Here is a 19,877-nt window from a genome sequence, read left to right on the forward strand (position 1 = left end):
ATTATTATGCTTGCAGAAAAGAAGGGGGGAATGGACTAGGGCTCTGAAGCCAAAGCTAGGAATCACACCAAAGCTGCCAAATGTGTCATTTAATGACATTTAATTGGAGAAATAGCCTTCAAGTGAGTAGCTGCAGAACATTTTGTAGCGAGCTTGACACTAGAAAAATTAATTAGAGATAGATAAAACCTATGTTTTGGATATAAAATACTTCTTCCAAATTCACACTAAAGAACAATATTTTAATAACAGACTATGAAGAAATTCAAGCAAATATATAAGCTCTATTTGTAATGGCATTAGAGAGGGCATTCTGTCTAAAATCTCCTATTTCATGTCTGAATGTTATAGCCTAATTTTAATGTGAAAATTTCAGAACAATTCATGGGGGGAAAAATTAAAAATCTTTTTGAAAGCTATTTTTGAAAAAGCGGGAAAGGTAACCTATTGCTGAATTTATTTTTATTCAATGTCCTGCAAAGGAGGGCACTTACAGGCATGAAATGATTTCTAGCACATACTACAGACTCATGAACCCTACATAAGAAGACAAACCAACACCACCTTTATAAAAACTAATTTGACCCTGACTTATTTAAATTCTCTCTCCCTCCCTTCCTCCCTCCCTCCCTCCCTCTCCCAGGATCTAATTTAAGAGGGATACGGCTAATATGTTCATTTATTCTTCACTTTTGTGTCATTGGGAATGCCTGACCTTAACTGTGTTAAGTATTTTCCCCTATGAGGAACAACGTTAATGCCAGAAGACCCAACAAGGAAGCTATCTCAGGTATTTAAGGGTCAGCCAAAAATACACTGCAATGAGTACGATTTCCATATTTTTTGAGAAAGAACCTTTCCATGCAATAAAAGATAAGAATTTAAACAGAATGAAAACTGAATGAGGAGGGACTTTCTCTCAGGCTCACACCAGGTCCTCCAAAAGTGGCACGCTGCTCTTTGATCCCCACATGAATTGGCAGAGCCAGGTCTTCATACTCGTTGGAAGGCTGGGAGAGTGGGGGCCAAACTCACCTCTGGAGGCAAGATGTTCAATGGGAGGGAGGCAATGGCAGAGAATGTTCTCTTCTTGGATCCCACCAGTAGAAATTCTTTAACTGACAGGGTCTGTAACATACCCTTTCCCCCTAACTGGGTGGGACGAGGTGGGACAAGGCACTTCCTTATGTAAACTGATCCTGTGCCATGAAGGATTTTAAAGGTGATAACCATCGCATTGAATTGGACCGGAAAACAAACTGGCACCTAATGCGGTTCACATTTTACTGCAATCTGTTAAATAAATTACAATTGCTGGATTCACTCTTACAAAGTATTAATAGCACACGAGTAAAACTTAAAAATTACCCATGCAACAAGAGATATTAAAAATAGTAACAAAAATAATTTTTAAAAAGCGAGAAATATATTACACAATCTTAACCCAAAATTTATTCTGAATAATTTATATTTAAACCAAGTTACAAAATGCTCATAAAGATAATTCTTTATCAGAAACACCAATAGGAGCATGCTTGATCCAGCCTGGGAAGAAATTAAAAAGGTGACCCCAGGGAAAAGTATGGGTTGAACTTCTGGACCGGGTGATAAAACATTGCTTGATGCAAGTTCATTGGTCTAATGGGCCATCGTTATCCCACCACAAGGTTTACATGCATAAGATAATAAAACAAAATGGCAGCTGCTGTCCAGCGCAAAACACAAGAGCAAAACACAGGAGCTTAGGATAACATGGCTGCCAGGGAAGTGTCCAGCTGGTGGGGGGAAGGAGGTATGTCCCAGGCACTGTAGCTAATCAGAAGGACGTGCAGCAGGCTATCCCCACAGAAAGGTTTAGGGGTGTTTTTGTTGTTGTTATCATATGGCATTGTTACAGTAGCCAGGAGACCACAATGCTATTACAGAGTAGCAGTTTCGCTTGCCAAGACACCAGCCCTTTTATAGGAAATGTTTGTGTGCTTCCCAAGGTGCGTCGCAGGAGGGCAAGTTGGCTTTGCAACACAGGGAAAGATAAGCGACACTTTCTGCAGGTCACCCAAGGGCCCCGATCACAATGACATCACATTTCAAAGTGCCAAACTCCATATGTGCCACGCTCCCACTTTTCCACACATGCTGAAACGCCCCATCCCTCCCGAAGACTGCCGGTACCACGAGGCAGCACCAGCCATGAGCGAAGGGCCACATCCGAGTGTAGGTGAAGGATAGGTAAATCTCTGAGGCTCCTGGTAAAACATGGCAGAAACGTGGGGTGAAGTTGAGAGCCCGGGAATGCCAGCAGCGTCTCCCTCGATGCACACTCCCATCTCTTACCAGTGATTACAATGGATAGCAGGTGCCTGAGAATTATATTTGTTAGGCCTGGGAAATTTTACACATGCACCCTTGCAACTGGGCGTGACAGACTTCTCTGACGTCTTTGCATCCTCAATGCTGAGGAGAAGCAGACTGATACCTTGTACTCTGGAAACCAAAGAATTATGGGACATGACTATTAGGAAGTCAAAAACCAAAATCAAGAAGTCCCACTGATGTTACTGTTGACAATATGCTGCGAACCTAATTGCTGTGTTATGTCCGACATTGTCGTATCATTTTCTGTACCCCTGAATTGGTCTGGGAGTGGATGTGAGGGAGGAAAGCTGCTGCTACGTCAAGCTCTAATGGCAGACGTTTGGGGAAAATATACTTTATTCTCATATTTCAATTACTGACTCTGTATGAATGGAAAAGCGTATAGGGGAACTTGTTTCACTAGCAATGATAACAATTATTATGATCCAAAGAGATACGAGTTAATAATGTCCAAAGTAGGATTAAAATACAAAAGTAACAATTAACAGCTGGAGAAAAGGGGGCTGGAGAAAGGGAAAGTTGCTTCTTGCAAAAGCAAGAATATCTCCAATTCTGCTCTCTCACCTCTGCACCATTTTTTCAGTTTTAATTGTGCATATTTCTCCAAAAATCTCCCTGCTTTCTTCAGTGGCACTAATTTTTCTAAGGTATTTTTCTTCTTACTTCATCCTCTGATTCCACCAAACGCATCAACGGGATTTTGTAATTACATTTATTTTCTTCCTTATTTATCTTATTTAATATCACATTTGTTTATTTATATTTATTTATTTACCTATTTATTTATTCATCTACCTATTTATATGTCTATTTATCTATTTATTTATCTATTTATTACATTTTTTAGTTTAGGATTAGTTAAGTTTAGGGCATTAAGGCATTATTTATCTTGTTTAATATCACATTTGTTTATTTATATTTATTTATCTATTTATTTATTTACCTATTTATTTACAAATTTATCTATTTATTTATTATATTTAATATATTTATTTAGTTTAGGATTAGGTTAGTTTAGGGAATGGACAAAAAGAGAGGAAAAAAAGGAGAAAAAAAGAAAAAAGAAAGAGGGAAACAAAAAAAGATAAGAGCACTAGGATACAAAAAATAACATATGACTTAAAATATGTATCTCTCCTAATTTAATATATATTTATTCCCTCAATTTCTTTTTTACCATAACTAAGAATGTATTTAATCTATTTAAACTTTAAACATTCCATTTAATAGTTCTAATCATCTAATCCTTTAACTCTCATTCAAAACACATTTTTATGTTTTTCTTATTGTCACATTTAAATAGATAAAACATTTGCTTTTGTTTAAATTTCAGTTTTTTTCAGAAGAATAGGAAAAAACAGTCCTTTTTCTTATTCTCAAAATTGCTTTGAAGCATTGAAATGTAAGTTATCTTTTCTTCCACTTGAATTAAATCATATTCTTTTGTTTTATAAGGTTCCATCTTTAAGTCTCTATCCTCAGAATTATGTTCGGTCATCTCTGCTATATTTTCCTGAGAGTTTTCTTGAAGTGGAATTAAATTGGAGATAAGTTGATTCATACTTTCAAATACTTTCAAAGTATTTCTTTGTAATTTAAGATCATTGTCCTTTGAAATGGTTGCAGTTTATCATATATTTCCTCTTCTGAGGTATTCATTGTCTAAGATTTGTAAGTCTCACCTTATCTACACAGCTGTGTTTATTGAGAACTTTGAAGGTCAGAGACAGAAGTTTGTCCCCAAATAATCCTCGTCCATCAGTAGATGTCAGCATTGGTTCATTTTTTAGATCTTTCTAATCTTTTCCCTCCCTAAAGGGTAAAATTCACTGCTTCCAATAGCCAAAAGGTCAAGGGGGGGACCCTCCTTCTCTCGGAGGTCTTTTATTTTTGGGAATTCTCTTCTTCAGGAAAGTAGATAGGATAGAGAAAATCAATATTCTTACCCAGATTCAAATGAGCTGTTTACAATCAGCTTAAAGTAGGGCTTTTGACTTCCGTTGTTTGCAGCTTGGGCTAGACAATGGAGTTAACTAACCTTTCTTCTGTTGGTGTCTGGTAGGCTTCTCCTGGACCGATCAGGGAGACCGTGGTCTCTCCTAGGTCCCTGGGACTACCTTCCTTCATTGCCACCTCTCCGGGGTGGCTCCTGACCCATTTAGGGTCCCCAAACAGAAATTCAGCTGAAGGGCTCAGCATTCTGAATCCTCAACTGCTTCGCTGCTCAACAGGAAACCGGAAGTCAGCAGCTAGAGAATTTTTACTTGACCTTGCTTTTCTGAAATCTGCAAGTCTTAAGACAGCAGAGCCCACAAGAAGGCCTTCCCCTTCCCCCCCCCCAAAAAAAAGAAATACATGTGCAAGCATTTCTCCATCTTGATAAAAGAGAGCTGCTTAATGCAGTCTGGAGACTTTCCTCCTAAATTATAAAAAAAAGCCTCTGAAGCTTTGTTTTGATGAAATGAGCTTTTAAGCGCACGTACATAAATAGTTATGTCTTTGTGGAGAGTTAGCTCCATTAAATTTAGTTAGCCATTTCTGAATTTCTGAGAAAATGAGATTCTGTTATTAATCTGAATGTCACTCAGAAAGACGTCCTGTTCAAATCGGCTATTTTCAAGATTGAAAAACTACTATTCTTAACATACCTAAGTAGAAAATTCAGCTGAAATCAGCATGATTGCAGGTTTTAATCAGAATTTAATTAGGTTTAATGTTGAATGGCAAATATTCCTTGATTATATTGAAAAATCTGATAGAAATTTAAAGTGTATTATAGGATTGGCCATTAAATGAAAAAGGGTGTAGTCTGCCTTAATTCTCCTTTGTCTGCTAGTGATATCATGAACACATCTATAGTTTTTTTGGTATTTTTCTGATATTCTAAAGTATGTACTGCAAAATAGGAATATTTGATGTCTTTGAGACTGTAGGGAGCACACAGTTTACAAAAAGGATTGCCTGACATGTTGAGTATTAATAATCATTTATATTACATTTTGAGGAAGATTACAAATACTAGTATGGAAGAAAACACTTGTATGGTACAGATTGTCAATGAGTAAATTTATTTTCTCCTCAAACCTTATTTCACAATCTCAAGAATTATCTTTTATTGGTATAATAGTGTACTTTATAGCAGTTATTAAAAGGTGGTGAATGTGTGGTGCACTATGCCCCTTTCTCCATCATGAATATTAGAAAAGGGGTTAAGTGGAGCTATAGGTAGGACAGCAGTGGTGGTAAAGGTAGGGATTTACATTGTCCTTTCTTCATATAGTACAGGGGTGTCAAACTCCTGGCCCACAGGCCAGATGCGTCACGTGGAAGCCACACCTACCCCATTGCCAGCAATGGCAAAAGTGTCCCGATACATTGTGCGACGTCACGAGTTTGACATGTCTGGTGTAGTACATTAGACACAACAATCAGGTGTTCCAAATATCAAATGAGCTTTAGGCAATGTATTTTTACACTGAGATAAACATGACAGAAAAATAACTGTCTTCTGAAATCATACATCCAGTAGCTGTACTGATAGGGATGTTGTTGCTACTCAGGTCACAATACAGGAAATAGAAAATCTCTATCTGGAAAAAAAAATCTTAGTGGAACATGATGTTCAAAAAAACACAGATCTCCCAGACGTATATAAATGAAGATAGGGAAGAACTTTTTAAAATGGAAATAATTACAAATCAAGTGCTTATATTTGTCAGTGACAAGATCAAGAGCATAACTGAAGATTTTACAATGGTCAGTGAAATCCTACATAATTAAAAAAAATTAACTAAGAATTTGCTATCACAGGCATCCTACAGCTACCTATTATATATTACAGTTAATGAGCAACACAAATGCTGACTTCTTTTTCCTATCTGGAGCTACTTCCTCTTCTACTCCAAGCTTCCTCTTCCAAGCTTAATCTGCTAAATATCCTATGCCTCTGTGTCTCTGTCTTGCCTTAGGTCCAAGAAAGGTTTCCCTGGCCAGTTGTGTCTGACTCTAGGAGGCGGTGCTCATCTCTGTTTCCTAGCCAAGGGAGCCATCATTGTTCAAAGATGCTTCCATGGTCATGTAGCCAGCATGACTATATGCTAAAGCACACGAAACACTGTTACCTTTGCACCAAAGTGGTATCTATTTATCTACTTGCTTTTGCATGCTTTTGAACTACAAGGTTGGCAGGAGTTGGGGCGGGAACGGGAGCTCACCCCATCACATGGTAATTGCATCTCAAACTGCCAACCTTTTGGCTGACAAGCCCAATGCCTTAACCGCAAGGCCACTACACCCCCTAGGGTTCCCCAAGCATTCAATATTGATTCCCAAGGGACCGTCCAACGGTTATTATTATTCATAATGCTATCAATTATAGTAATATTTAGTAAATTATTTTCAAATAATAAATTTTGGGGATCGATGAATAATCAAACTTGAAGGGATCGATGTACTGAAGGACACCTGCTCTAGTCAAATTATTGTTAAGCCTACAGAGCATAAGACTGTGCAGTAATTTGGATTAGATTCATAAGAGATGCTAAATCAGAACTCATGGCAGCACAAACATAGCCTCTCTGCAATTGGTTAAAGCAGCGGTACCTCTCTCCTAGCTCCCACAGTAGCTGGGGAAGCCTTGCTGCACCAGCCAGAGGGCTAGAAACAGGCACAAGTACTTTGTGTAGTCACAGGCAGGTGCATAATGCTAGAAAGTACTGCTCATGAATATTCAGTACTATACTTGCTCCTTTTCCAACCTCATTCACAATGTCATTATTTGTTAACAATATCCTTTCAATATCCTTTCCAATCAAATCTCTTGTTTATGGAAACAAACTTTTAAAAAAATCCAGCATAACATATTGCACATTTTCAAAAATCAATTGGGAAATACTTGATCCTCCCAGGTCTATGGTTGCTGAAATTACATTTTGAGCAAAGGTGTGTAGCATTTACATATTGAAAAATAGCATTATTATCCACATAAGGAAAATGGAGGCTGAAACAGCATACCTGCAAGTTCATGGGTAATTTGAGAGAAGTTTGTAATGCTATTGTTTTGGATAATTAATTATTTCTCACTGCAATTCAATCAAAAATATTCACTATACTCTATTGTAAAACATCCAGAATTTCTTATTTTTTTAAAAAAAAACTATTTCAAAGCAATAAAGATTTTTAGTCAAAATGTACATCATTAAAAAAAAGATCAAGAACAAGATACAACAACATTAAGAACAGTCAGAAAGGAATGCATATGAGATGTGATTATAATCACCAGTTATGTCAGTAGACAGGTACATTTTTACAACAAAAGATAACAATCTGAGAAATTATAATGTTTGCTACACCATAATAAAGTGTACCCTAAGAATTATTTGTGAATTTAAAAAACATGTTAAAACACAACCAGCACTGGAAATCAGTGATTTCTTTTCGTTTTATTTTTATTTTATTTATTTTAATTCTATTTATATCCTGCCCTTCTCCGAAGACTCAGGGTGGCTTACAAGCTTAGCAGTAGCCTTCATTCTATGTATATGCCTGTTTTATACCTTAGTTTCAATAGATAGTCCTCAACTTACAACCAGAACGGAGCCCAAAATTTATATTGTTAAGTGAGACCGTTGTTAAGTGGATTTTGCTCCATTTTACGACCTTTCTTGCCACACTTAAATAAATCATTGCAGTTGTCAAGTTAGTGACACAATCGTTAAGTGAATCAGGCTTCCCCATTGTCTTTGCTTGTCAGGTCACAAAAGGGGATCACATGATCCCCAGACACCATAACAATGATAAATATGAATCACTTGCCAAGCATTTGAATTTTGATCATGTGACTATGAGGATGCTGCAACGGTCATAGATGTGACAAACTGTATAAGTCAACTTTTTCCAGTGATGTAACTTCAAACGGTCACTAAAGGAGCTGTCCTAAGCCAAGGACTATCTGTGTTAGGTGCAATAAATAAACTATGAGCATCGAGACTAAGAGTAGTAGCAATATATTTTAATCAGCCCTCATAATCACTGGATTTTTCTACTGAATCTTTGCAATCATTTTCACTTGCATGCTCAGGAGTTTCTTGATCAGCATGATCTGACTGAGTGGCAGCATCTTCATCTTCTTCCTCTTTTTCTTCCTCTTCTTCCTTCTCCTCCTCCTCCCCACTATGCTGAGCTGACAGCGATTGGGAGTTATCTTCTTCAGATTCTTTTTTTTCTTCATGTTCATTATTATCACTGGGTGAAATGGGGAAACAATAGGTCCACTGAATAATAATGTATTGCTTTCAAAACACATTACATCAGAGAGTGGAAGGCCAGAGAGTCCCCTTTTCAAACTTGGCAATTGGTTTTCATTGTTTCAGAGGCAGACCAATAATTTATTTAACTTTAAACTGCTGAATGTTATAAGTTTGGTAGAAAAAGATAAAATATTTTATGAGTGAACAACTTATTACATTATTACAATTTATTACATTTGTCCTGCTTTTTCAATTTAAAATTCAATTTTTAAAAAGGTGGAGAGTTATGGTCCTTTCATGACCTGTGGATTTCAACTCCCAGAATTCTTGAGTGGCTAGCTCAGGAATTCTGGGAGTTGAAGTTCACACGTCATAAAGGCCTAGTTCTTCACATCTGTTCAGGTCATTCAGCAATTTTTTTAACTTTAACTGGGGTTTTTATTTTTCTCTCGGAATGATTTAATCTTTTTAAATTGTTTTTAACTTTTGTATTGATTTTCTTTTAAATATCCTGTAAACTGCCCCAAGTCCTTCGGGAAAGGGCGGTATATAAATCTAAATAATAAATAAATAAATAAATAAATAAATATAAGATAACTTCGTATATCCTTGACCGAAGATCAGTACACTCCTTCTATCTGGGATGGCTGTCCTCTACCACCAAGCACGCAGCTTCGGGAGGGATGCACATGGAGCGGTGAGGGAGGAAGGGGACACCCGCCTAGCCAGCCAGATCAGCCGAATCAACCCTGGCGATCAATGGGGTGACAGACGTCACAGCCAGATCGCCCTCACATCCTATAAGATAACTTGATTTCAGGCTTATAAAGTGGAATGAATTATGTATGGGAAATGGGTCTTTCCCCAAATTTTTATTCTAGTCAGCTTAAAGGATACAATAAACTTTTCCCAAATATAAAAAAGTATGCTGAAATAAATAAATATAATACACAAAGATATGTGCAGTTATTCTTGGTGTTTTTATGTCCCTGAACAACCAGGCTATTAACAATGGCTAGCAAGGAAAGGAGCAATAAATACAAGTGGGAGCTGAGCACGCTTGCACGGCCTGGTTCCAAATCGGCCACGGCCCAGTACTGGGCGGTGACCAGAGTGTTGGGGATCCCTGCTGTATACTAAAAACATAGAAAGCAAAACAAGAGAACTCTTCAAGAGCTGTTTGTCTGTTATTGGCATATTATGCATTCTTCCTCTGAAAAGTCAGCTTTTCCTAATCAAAACCAGCTCTGGACATTTCGTATTTAGAATGAAGTACATTAGGAAGCTCAAAAATAGGACTATAAGCTTCCAAGCTAAAAATTTACCTTTCTACATTTGCTGCCAAGCTTTCAAAGCTATTACTGTAGGAATCCTGCAAAAACTCTTCAGTAGCAGTTTGGCCTTTCTTTGAAATAAAGTCTTCACACAGTCCCAGCTCTCGCAGCAAGTCAGAATAATGCTTCTCTGCTGCTAGCCGCGCATTCTTCTACATTTAAAAAGAAAACAAAATTAATATATCTGAAAGATATCTCCACGTTTAAAGAAATCACTCTACATGTGTTCCTTTTATTTTACAAGACAAAAGATTCCAAATCTGCAGGTTACTTGACTGAAATCTAAATCAATTGTTCAGACAGCAGACAGCTTTACATCTTGACAAGTTTTAACTTCTCAATCACAGCCTTAAGCTGGCAAACATATTATATATCCAGATTCAATGCTGTCAGCTGCTGCAAATCAACAACAAGCAATGAGAAAAATATCAGCGTTTAATGTTCTCTGCATCATGACATATAATGGGTCAGAAAAGTGGAAACCACTTTAAAACAATCATTAAGCCACCATAGCAGGAAGCAATGGCACTGGTAAATCAAGTTAAGCCTAATGACGCGACAGGTGGCATTAGTAGCATGATCTTACCAATAATTATTAAACACAACATACAAAGAAAAAATAGCAATTTCATAAACAGATATAGAGAGAAATATCAGAGATAATGTCAATGACCTGTGTAGCTTGTTCCAACAATAGAGGCCTCTTTTCCACCCTTTCTTCAATTTCTTCCAGTTCCTGCAGATACTCTCTCATTCTCTGTTTTTCATGTTTCCTGTTTTTTTAATATACCATGACATGGAAATGGTATGGAATTTAAATATGAATCTTTTAGCAAAATAAAAATGGAAGGAGCAAAGACTATATGGTTCTGCCTACTACTACTAAACTAAGGATCCTGTATCTAAGGGGTCAGGAATCAGGGGATATATTGCAGAATACCTAAACAATTTTAACTTTGAGTTAAGCATCTTGGCTAGGCTCTGATGTGGATCATTTGCCTCAGCCCGGGTAGCTATAAGCCTTTGTAGCTTTCTTGCTCTCTCTTTTTGTTTTGCTTCTCTTCTTTTATGCTCTTCTTCAACCTTCTTTTTTTCCTCAGCCGATTTCCTGAATAAGAAAATAAACTTAAGTCTGGCTAAGGCATAACAGCTTTTGTGGCCCTCTTTCTCAAAACACCTGGACAGATCATTATATATATATATATATATATATATATATATATATATATATATATATATATATATATATATATATATATATATATATATATATATATATATATATATATTCCAAACTTCCACAGATCACATTGTAGCATTTGATACATGAATCTGAATCCATTACCAAATGAATTTTGTTGTGATTGACAAATATTTCAGCCCCATCAAATTTGGTCTAGGAAGTCTCTTTGACCTTGTAGCTCAGGGGTGTCTAACTCGCCACGTCACATGATGTGTCACAACGTATCACAACTTTTTTCCCCTTGCTGGAGCTGGGGTGGGTGCGGCCTCCGTGTGACACATCTGGCCTGCAGACCGGCAGTTCGATACCCCTTTTGAAGCCTTTTGGTAAGGCACCTTTGGATAACAGAGCAAACCCCAGGTATTGGGAGGGAGATATTTCAGTGTTTATAAAGTTTGGTGTGGCTATCAAAAAATTAACCTGGGTCCCCTGCAACAAATACTTTTGTTGCTTGAACTCCAAATAATGAATAGTAGGATAAAAATAATTATTTTCACCCACTTTTTTCATATTTTGTGGTTCAAAAAGCATTTTTTTCCCTTTAATTCTATTCATTATTAAGAGTCCAGGTGGTCCTCAATTTACAACCATTCATTTAGTGATTGTTCAAAGTTACAACTACACTGGAAAAAGAGACTTGCAACCATTGCAGCATCCCCATGGTCATGTGGTCAAAATTCAGATACTTGGCAACTGCAATGTATTTGATGGCTGCATTTCCCTGGAATCATGTGATCACCTTTTGCCACTTTCTGACTAGCAAACTCAATGGGGAAGCTAGACTCATTTATCAATTGTGTAACTAACTTAACAACTGTAGTGATTCACTTCAGTGGGGCAAGGAAGGTTGCAAATGGGGCAAAACTCACTTAGCAACTATCTTGCCTAGCAGTGGAATTTTAGGCTCAATTATGGTTGTAAGTTGAGGACTATCTGTGTTTGGAATAGAAATCACACATTTCTTTTCTTGGCTTTCCTGTCACTGAAAATAAAGTGAACACCAGGAAATCTTTGTGGCCCTCACATTCCCACACTATGGAATTGCATAAATCAGGCATGTCAAAACGCGTGACGTCACATGATGTCACAGGACATATCACGACTTTTTCCCTATTGCCGGCAATGGGGTGGGCGCAGTTGCAGCGTGACGCATCCGGCATGCGGGCTGGCAGTTTGACATGCCTGGCATAGATTAAAAAGAGAGAGAGATCAGAGTACAACTGAAATATCAGAGTAAATAAAGCATACATAAGTATGCACAGCCAAATTAAAGCATAAAGTCTTAACCCAGATTTCTAGTCAAAAACATTCACCTATCAACATCTATTGATTGGAAACAAACAGTCCGAAAAACTGGATCCACTTTGCTTCCTTGGATTTCCCCAGTTTCTTACAGATTTGTAATAGTTTTTAGGCTCCTTTTCCTTATCTGAGTCTGCAGGTTTCAAGGCTTGGATTTAAACAAAAACTATTTTCCTTTCAAAAGCAGAATTAAGCGGATTTCTATGGCCCTAAATGCTGGTAAGTAGTCACTCATGTTTGAGATTAAAAAAGTACAGGATATAGATATAGAGATAAGAGATATAGATACAGACACACAGATATATAAGTACAGATGTAGATGATGTAGATATATTCAAAATGTTTGCAGACTGGGTGACATATAGACGAGGAACTGACAGACTAGGATGACACGCTGGGAGTCTGAAGCATTGGTTAATGCAGACCAAGGTGGTTTCACAACAAAAGCCACATGCCTTTTTCAACTTGAGGAACAATAGCAGAATAGCACCAGTAGAACCCTCAAACATTAGGGGAAAAAAATAGTCCATTCTATCTTTAAAATCTCTCACATGTGATTTGTTTAACACTCAGAACAGTCACAATGGCAATTCGGGAACATCCTTGACATGGAAACATTTTCCATACTTCTGTAAAACAAGTATTTTCAACATCTGCATGTTTTTACTTGCCACAAAGAACTTGGGATTAATTACCCAGCACATTAAGGGCTTACCTTATGGCTTCTAGCCGTTTTCTTGTAGATGCTGTAATTCTTGGAGACGGAGATTGTACACAGCCTGAAGGATATGAACTTCCATCCAAAGTTCGAGGGGGACATCTTGTAGAGACATAAGGCCAGCGTGTTTCTTTTAATGTTGCTTCATCCATCTCGATGTCCTCAAGAATTTTCTCTTTATTGGACAAAATATTGGGGGTATGGAGATTGAAAGGCTCACTGATTGTGGTACTTTTCACATTCTTATGTTTTTGAAGCTGCTTCTGGAATTTTTTATGCAATGTTTCAAAATCAGGGACTTTAACTTTGGTCTTTGACTTGCATTTTGATATTTCACTTTGTTCAAAGCAGTTTTGCAGCCTGGGCCTAATGGCGCCTTTATTTCCTAATCTGCTATTGGGAAGCGATGAATTACGTAGGAGCTCTTCAGATCTAACTTGAATTCTAATGTCTCTATAGAGTTCTTCTTCCTTTAGTTTCTCTCTCATTTCTGAACTGGAAACAAATTTAGGAACTGCTTTAGCTTTAAACATTTTTGCTTTTTCTGGTGAGGAAAATTGCATTTTTCTCAGTTCTTTCTTTTGTGCTTCTCTTTCAATAAACTGAAATGGCTTTTGTGTGGCTAGAAGGAAATTTCCCCTCCTTTCTCTAAATGACTTTCTACGTTCTTCATTTTCCTGCATTATTTCATGATAAAGAGGGACAAAAACATGTGCAGGTGCCGGATTGGCTCTAAACTGTTTTTGACACTCGGCCTCCTCCTCTAGTTGTTTCTTCAGCAAGTTATTTTCCAGCTCCATGAGTGACTTGGACTTGATGTTCTGTTGCTTCCTCTTAGCTTCTCTAATAGTCATCTGGAAAGGTTCTGGTACTGTGATTTTGGGGAACCACTTTTTCTTTTTCTTGCTTAGCTTCAAAACATTTAATTTGGGTAAAATAGTTTTAGAGCTGAGTGAATAATCCTCCAGAGAACAGCCATCCCATGCATTTTCAGTCTTGTCCAGTGTTAGTGATCCAACATCACTGTCACTTGTTCCTAACTCTAGCGTTTCATCAGTCACATCGGAGAAATTTAATGAATGGAATGAACTGTTCAGATCAGATGCAGAAAACGATCTATGCATGTTCTGAAGTTGAAATGGTTTAGTTTCCCATGCCGATCTAAATATAACAAAAGGTAATGCTTAGTTGTGACACAAATTAACCTGATTAAATAATAGCTGTGGAACCTCTTGCCAAACAGAATAAAGAATGTCTAAAACAATTATTTACTTATGAGTATGTTAAGCTTAAAAGGGACGCGGTGGCTCAGTGGGTTAGGACGCTGAGCTTGTCGATCAGAAGGTCGGCAGTTTGGCGGGTCGAATCCCGAGTGCCGCGTAACAGAGTGAGCACCTGTTACTCGTCCCAGCTTCTGCCAACCTAGCAGTTCGAAAGCACGTAAAAATGCAAGTAGAAAAATAGGGACCACTACGGTGGGAAGGTAACAGCGTTCCGTGCGCCTTTGGCGTCTAGTCATGCCGGCCACATGACCACAGAGACGTCCTCAGACAAGCGCTGGCTCTTCGGCTTTGAAACGGAGATGAGCACCGGCCCCTAGAGTTGGAAACGACTAGCATGCATGTGCGGGGGAACCTTTACCTTTACCTATGTTAAGCTTTAGATCAGCGGTCCCCAACCCCCGGTCCGTGGACCTGTAGCGGGCTGCAGCATGACAGCAACTGGTCCGCACAAACAAGCAAAGCCCCATCCGTGGGATGCACCCTCTGGTCCGTGGAAAACTACTCTCCACGGAACCGGTCCCTGGTGCCCAAAAGGTTGGGGACTTCTGCTTTAGATTAAAAGAATACCAATTCTCACACAATGTTAAGTTGATTTCTGAATCGTGTGCTCCTTTCTCCATATTTTTCTTGGAGTACAAATATGCCCACTGTCAGGCTATAATTAACAATTATAGTTCCAGTAAAATTCATTAATCCAACTGATAAAATGTAAATCTAGAAATGTGAAAATCACAGCCAAAATAAAAAGAAGTTACAGTAATACAAATATTTGCACTGTTTTGGACTTTTAAAGAAAGAAAACAAAATAAACATATTATCAGGCATGACATCTATTCTTTGATATTTTTCATAGCTTTTGATTGACCAGTGTAAGATACGGGATGCTGAGTGTGATGAGCCTTTGATCTGATCTTACTGGGCATCTCTTACTCTCTTAATATCCACACTTTATTCTTGCTAATATGTATAATAACTCAAAAACATTGCTAAGACAATACTTAGTTGAAGTTACAATTAATGTTTCCATTTCTACCTATGATGAAGAGGCAGTTTTTAGTTATACTGTCATATTCTATATTAATTTTTAATGCCAGAGTCACAGCCTGTATTATGTTTAATTATACATCAAAAAAATAGGGGAGAAAATCAGCAGTCTGATGCCCTCTTCTCTTTTTTTTTAGAACTGGTCAAACAATCAGTGTTGTTAAACCTTTACACAACCTATAAAGTCTGAGAGAGATACTTCTCTCTCACTGATTTGTTTTACTCTTGCTTACCTAACTGAATCACACAGTTAGTTAAATGTTAAGTCTTTTAGAAACTCAATCCTGATATACGTTTTCCAATTTTGCCATGGTTTTCAGGTGAGAAACTTACGTTCTTCCAGAATATTAGATAATATTCCTGATTTGAGAAGTACATTTCCTGCTGTACAAGCTTTCTGGAAAATTATAGAACAGCATGAGAAGAAATTCTTGTCTCTTGATCTATTTCCTAAATCAAGGATCCATCTCACTGTAAATTGCAAGAATGTAATTCTGGCTGGTATAGTTTTCACAACTGTATATTTCACAATAACATTTTAAAGGAAACACTAATTAAAAGCAAAACAGAACAGAACTTAAATTCAGAAAAATTAATGATCTATTTTCAATCTTTCTTCTGTGTGTTTGTTTTTTGTACCTGGATATAGCTCAGGCTAAGGTCGTTGTCTACAAGAGCTAGGTATTCTTTTTAGTGCTGTTTTCCATCAGACTTATTTACATTCCTTTAATATATTTAACATATTTAATTACAATATTTTGTTCCAATGATCAATATTTAATATATGCAATATTTAACCACTTTGAGACAAAAGATAATTCACAACTGTATATTATTGTAAAAATTACCTGTAAGTCTTACAATGCATCACATCTGTGTCAGTTAAAGGTTGAACATCTTTTAGAAACAGCTTATTCTGATACATTTCTTCCAATTTTGCCATGGTTTCCAGATGAGCATTCTTAAGTTCTTCCAGCTTTAAATAATATTCCTGATTTGAGAGGTACATGTTTGAGAGATCTAGCCAATCTTTACAATCAGCACACATGATGGAACTGTATTCTCTCCCTGGACTTAAGGATTCCTAAAACAAAAGATGGCCATGTTTGTTTTAATTCTTTGAGAAAATTATATTTATTAAATAACTGGCAATTTAATAAGTTTAGTGTCCTAAGGACAGTTAAGAAACATGTAAGACTTCTCTATTTGCTTGGATTTGCAGAATAAAAGTCCCAATGCTGATTAACCCAAATTATTAACTCGACAAAGCCTAAAATCAATAGATAATTCTGGATAACAAATGGTTCAAAATTTCCAGCAAGTTAATACAGAGTATCTCCTATATATCATATATAAAGAGCTGACACCTGAAGTTCTCCCATATGCCCAAGACAAATGCAGGCAAATTTTGGAACAGGCTTCTAATGCAACAATGAAGAGGGGGGGGGGTTTCCATTAAAAGGGACTTTAATATCACAGTAACAAAATCCCCCAAATCTGCCAGCCTGCAGAATTGTGTTCAGTGCTGCAAATGGTGCAAAAGGTATTTTTATTAAGAAAATTCAGGCGGCAAAGAAAAATTCTCAGGGATCTTGGAAGGGAGGAAGGGAGGAAAGAAATGCCTTCGCTATCATATTTTCATCCTTAGGAAGATCTGGCTTGACAAGGCTGGAATCACATGGCATTCTTATCCAAACGGATAATCTACCCGGGATTCAATTAAACTGAATAGGGGGCAAAATTAGGATTGGGCGAGGTTCTTTAAAGGAAGGGTAAACTATAGAAAAGAGGACGACCAGCAGCAAGGTGGATGCATTCAGTTACAGTAGCTTTCAAGGCACCGCTGGAATTGCTGAAGGATCACGTTAGAGTCAGTCGGGAGAAAATCTACTTACGCGGTCGCTAAAAGCGACGGATGGCACCTAATCGTCATAATTAAGCTATTGTCGCGTTCTAGCCGGCTGGGGAATGACGTGCGTGACCCAAGGCGCTGGGGCAGGGGTCGGCAACCTCGGCTCTTTTATGACTCGTGGACTTCAACTCCCAGAATTCCTGAGCCAGCATAGCTGGCTCAGGAATTCTGGGAGTTGAAGTCCACGAGTCATAAAAGAGCCGAGGTTGCCTACCCCTGCGCTGGGGGATTTGAACGCCTCGGGAAACCATTTCTGCAGAAATCCCGTCCCTCGATTCCACCTCCAGCCACTAGAGAGCAGGAGCGGCAGCAACAAGGCGGCGGCACCAACGAGCCAGCCTGCCAGCGAGCCAGCCGGCTACCTACCTGCCCTACGCCATCTTCCAACGAGGCTCTTTCTGATACCCTTTCATAAAGCGCCGCCGGCACTTTGGTGCGCGGGTTCACCGGCATATGCAGGCAGGAGGCGGTGAGCAAAGCAGCTCGGTGGGACGCGTCCATGGGCCTCTCAAAGGACAAGGAAGCCACAGCAGCCACCTGCTGGCCCGGTTAACAAGCGTGTTTGGTTGCTAAGGTTACTTGACTTAAGAGCCTCGAGACGCGACGGCAGGGGTGGGGAAATGATGGCCCTTTTATGACTTGTGCACTTCGGCTCCCAGAATTCCTGAGACAGCTCAGGAATTCTGGGAGTTGAAGTCCACAAGTCATAAAAGGGCCATCTTTTCCCCCCCACCTCTGCGCTACGGCATCTCGAAGAGGACATGAACCTTCCAGTCGTGTATAAAAACGCGTCTCCTTTGCGCAATGTTTACGTGAATTCTTCGCCTGTTCTGAAACCTCTCCCGTCTTTTATTTCCCATGTTAGAGGCATCTGGGGATGAATTTCCGGAGATAATGGGAAAACCGTGCAGTATTTTTTTTATTGAAAAGTTTTAACATACATTTTATCTTTAACAATCCCCCCTCCCCCTCCCCCTCCCTACCCCTCTCCCCCTCCCCCCCACTTCCCAGAGCTAAGTACAAAGTATAAAAAAAAAACAATCATAAACATCCATATGCTAACAACCATAAACTCTAAAATCTATCACTCTCTGGCTCATATAGGATAACTACAAACACTATTACCATTAAATATAAAAAAAAGAAAAAAGAAAAAAAAAGGAAGACTTATTCAAATGCTACATGAAACTTTTTAGTCCCATATTTGTTCTGGATATACTCAATCCATTTTCTCCACTCCATAATATAACGTTCTTGCGAGTGATCTTTCAAATAAGCCGAGATCTTTGCCATCTCTGCCAGGTCAGAAACCTTTAAAGTCCATTCTTCTACAGTCGGCAGTTCCTCCTTCTTCCAATATTGACCTATTAAGAGTCTTGCTGCCGTAATTAAATTCAACATCAGCTTAGTGTCCACAACCGTAGCATCTGTAATTATACCCAACAAAAAAAGTTGCGGACAAAACTTTCTTTGCTTGAAAATCTTCTGCATGTTCCACCAAATTTTTATCCAAAAGGCCTTAACCTTTTAACCATGCAGTATTTTAATGGTACAAGGTTATCAGCTCATATCAAGAGATGACTTTTTAAAAATTAGATGTTACTCTGTAGGATTATTGTAGTGGATTTCTAGAAAAAATAGAAAACGTTATTTTCACATTATATACTAGAGATGTTAGCTCTAAATCAAGGCAAGATTCTTAGCTTGGTGTGCCTTTTGCCAAAATAGGATCCAACCAGAAAGGTAGATTTAATATCTGTTTATGTATAAGTAAAAGATGTCTCCCATAGGTACAAGGTGAGAAGACCCTTGGAAAAAGAATAAATCACTTTCTATACATTTCAAATATATTGTGTTGCAATGTGTTAATTGGCCAGCATCATTTGAGTCATCAAGCATCTAGAGAACATACCCAGCAACAATAAATGTACCATGTAATAGATTACAGCATCCCATATTTTTAGCACGGTCTTGTTAATGACCATTTGAATATTCAGGGGAAATGTTTTCCACATGACAGTTTTCAGGTTTTTAATGTTCAAATTTCTGGACAATTCTTGTCTGTAGCTGGTATAATCTGGTTATCAGAATTTTACATGCTGTTACTTCAAAGAAAGTAGAAACATTAGTAAAATGTTTACTCAGAGGCCCCCTTCTCCAGCTCCCATCAGAGAAGTTAAAAAAATACAGTAATCATGAAAGAAAAAATAGGTTTAAAGTTAAATCTATTGCACTTACAAAAAACTGCAAAATTCAGAATTAATGTCCCTTGAATTGGGAGGAAATCTCTGGGCACACAAATTAGATTTTACTAAGTACAAAATTTGAGTTAGATTGCAACAAGATATGACAAGTTATTGGAAACAGAAGTCTGCCAACCGTTTTGCAAACCTCTAATACTGGTTTTGTTCCTCATC

At 38.0% G+C, this 19,877-nt stretch overlaps 1 protein-coding gene across 2 annotated transcripts; it reads right to left on the reverse strand.

The window, feature by feature from the left end:
• Positions 1 to 5,357: 5,357 nt before the first annotated feature.
• FAM161A (FAM161 centrosomal protein A) lies at positions 5,358 to 18,175 on the reverse strand. Of its 2 annotated transcripts, none has more exons than XM_083348680.1 (6): positions 17,827 to 18,175; positions 16,397 to 16,632; positions 13,219 to 14,382; positions 10,632 to 10,731; positions 9,950 to 10,110; positions 5,358 to 8,619 (listed from the first exon to the last, which is right to left on the reverse strand). In XM_083348680.1, the coding sequence occupies exons 1-6, from the start codon at positions 17,959 to 17,961 to the stop codon at positions 8,391 to 8,393; spliced, it is 2,025 nt and encodes a 674-aa protein (XP_083204806.1). In that variant the 5' UTR covers positions 17,962 to 18,175; the 3' UTR covers positions 5,358 to 8,390. The 2 variants fall into 2 exon arrangements, with proteins under 2 accessions (XP_083204806.1, XP_083204807.1); XM_083348681.1 differs by lacking the exon at positions 17,827 to 18,175 and adding an exon at positions 17,444 to 17,525.
• Between the last annotated feature and the right edge of the window lie 1,702 nt (positions 18,176 to 19,877).

The sequence above is a fragment of the Vipera ursinii genome (assembly GCF_947247035.1).
Source record: "Vipera ursinii genome assembly, chromosome: 1".
Taxonomy (NCBI): Eukaryota; Metazoa; Chordata; class Lepidosauria; order Squamata; family Viperidae; genus Vipera; species Vipera ursinii.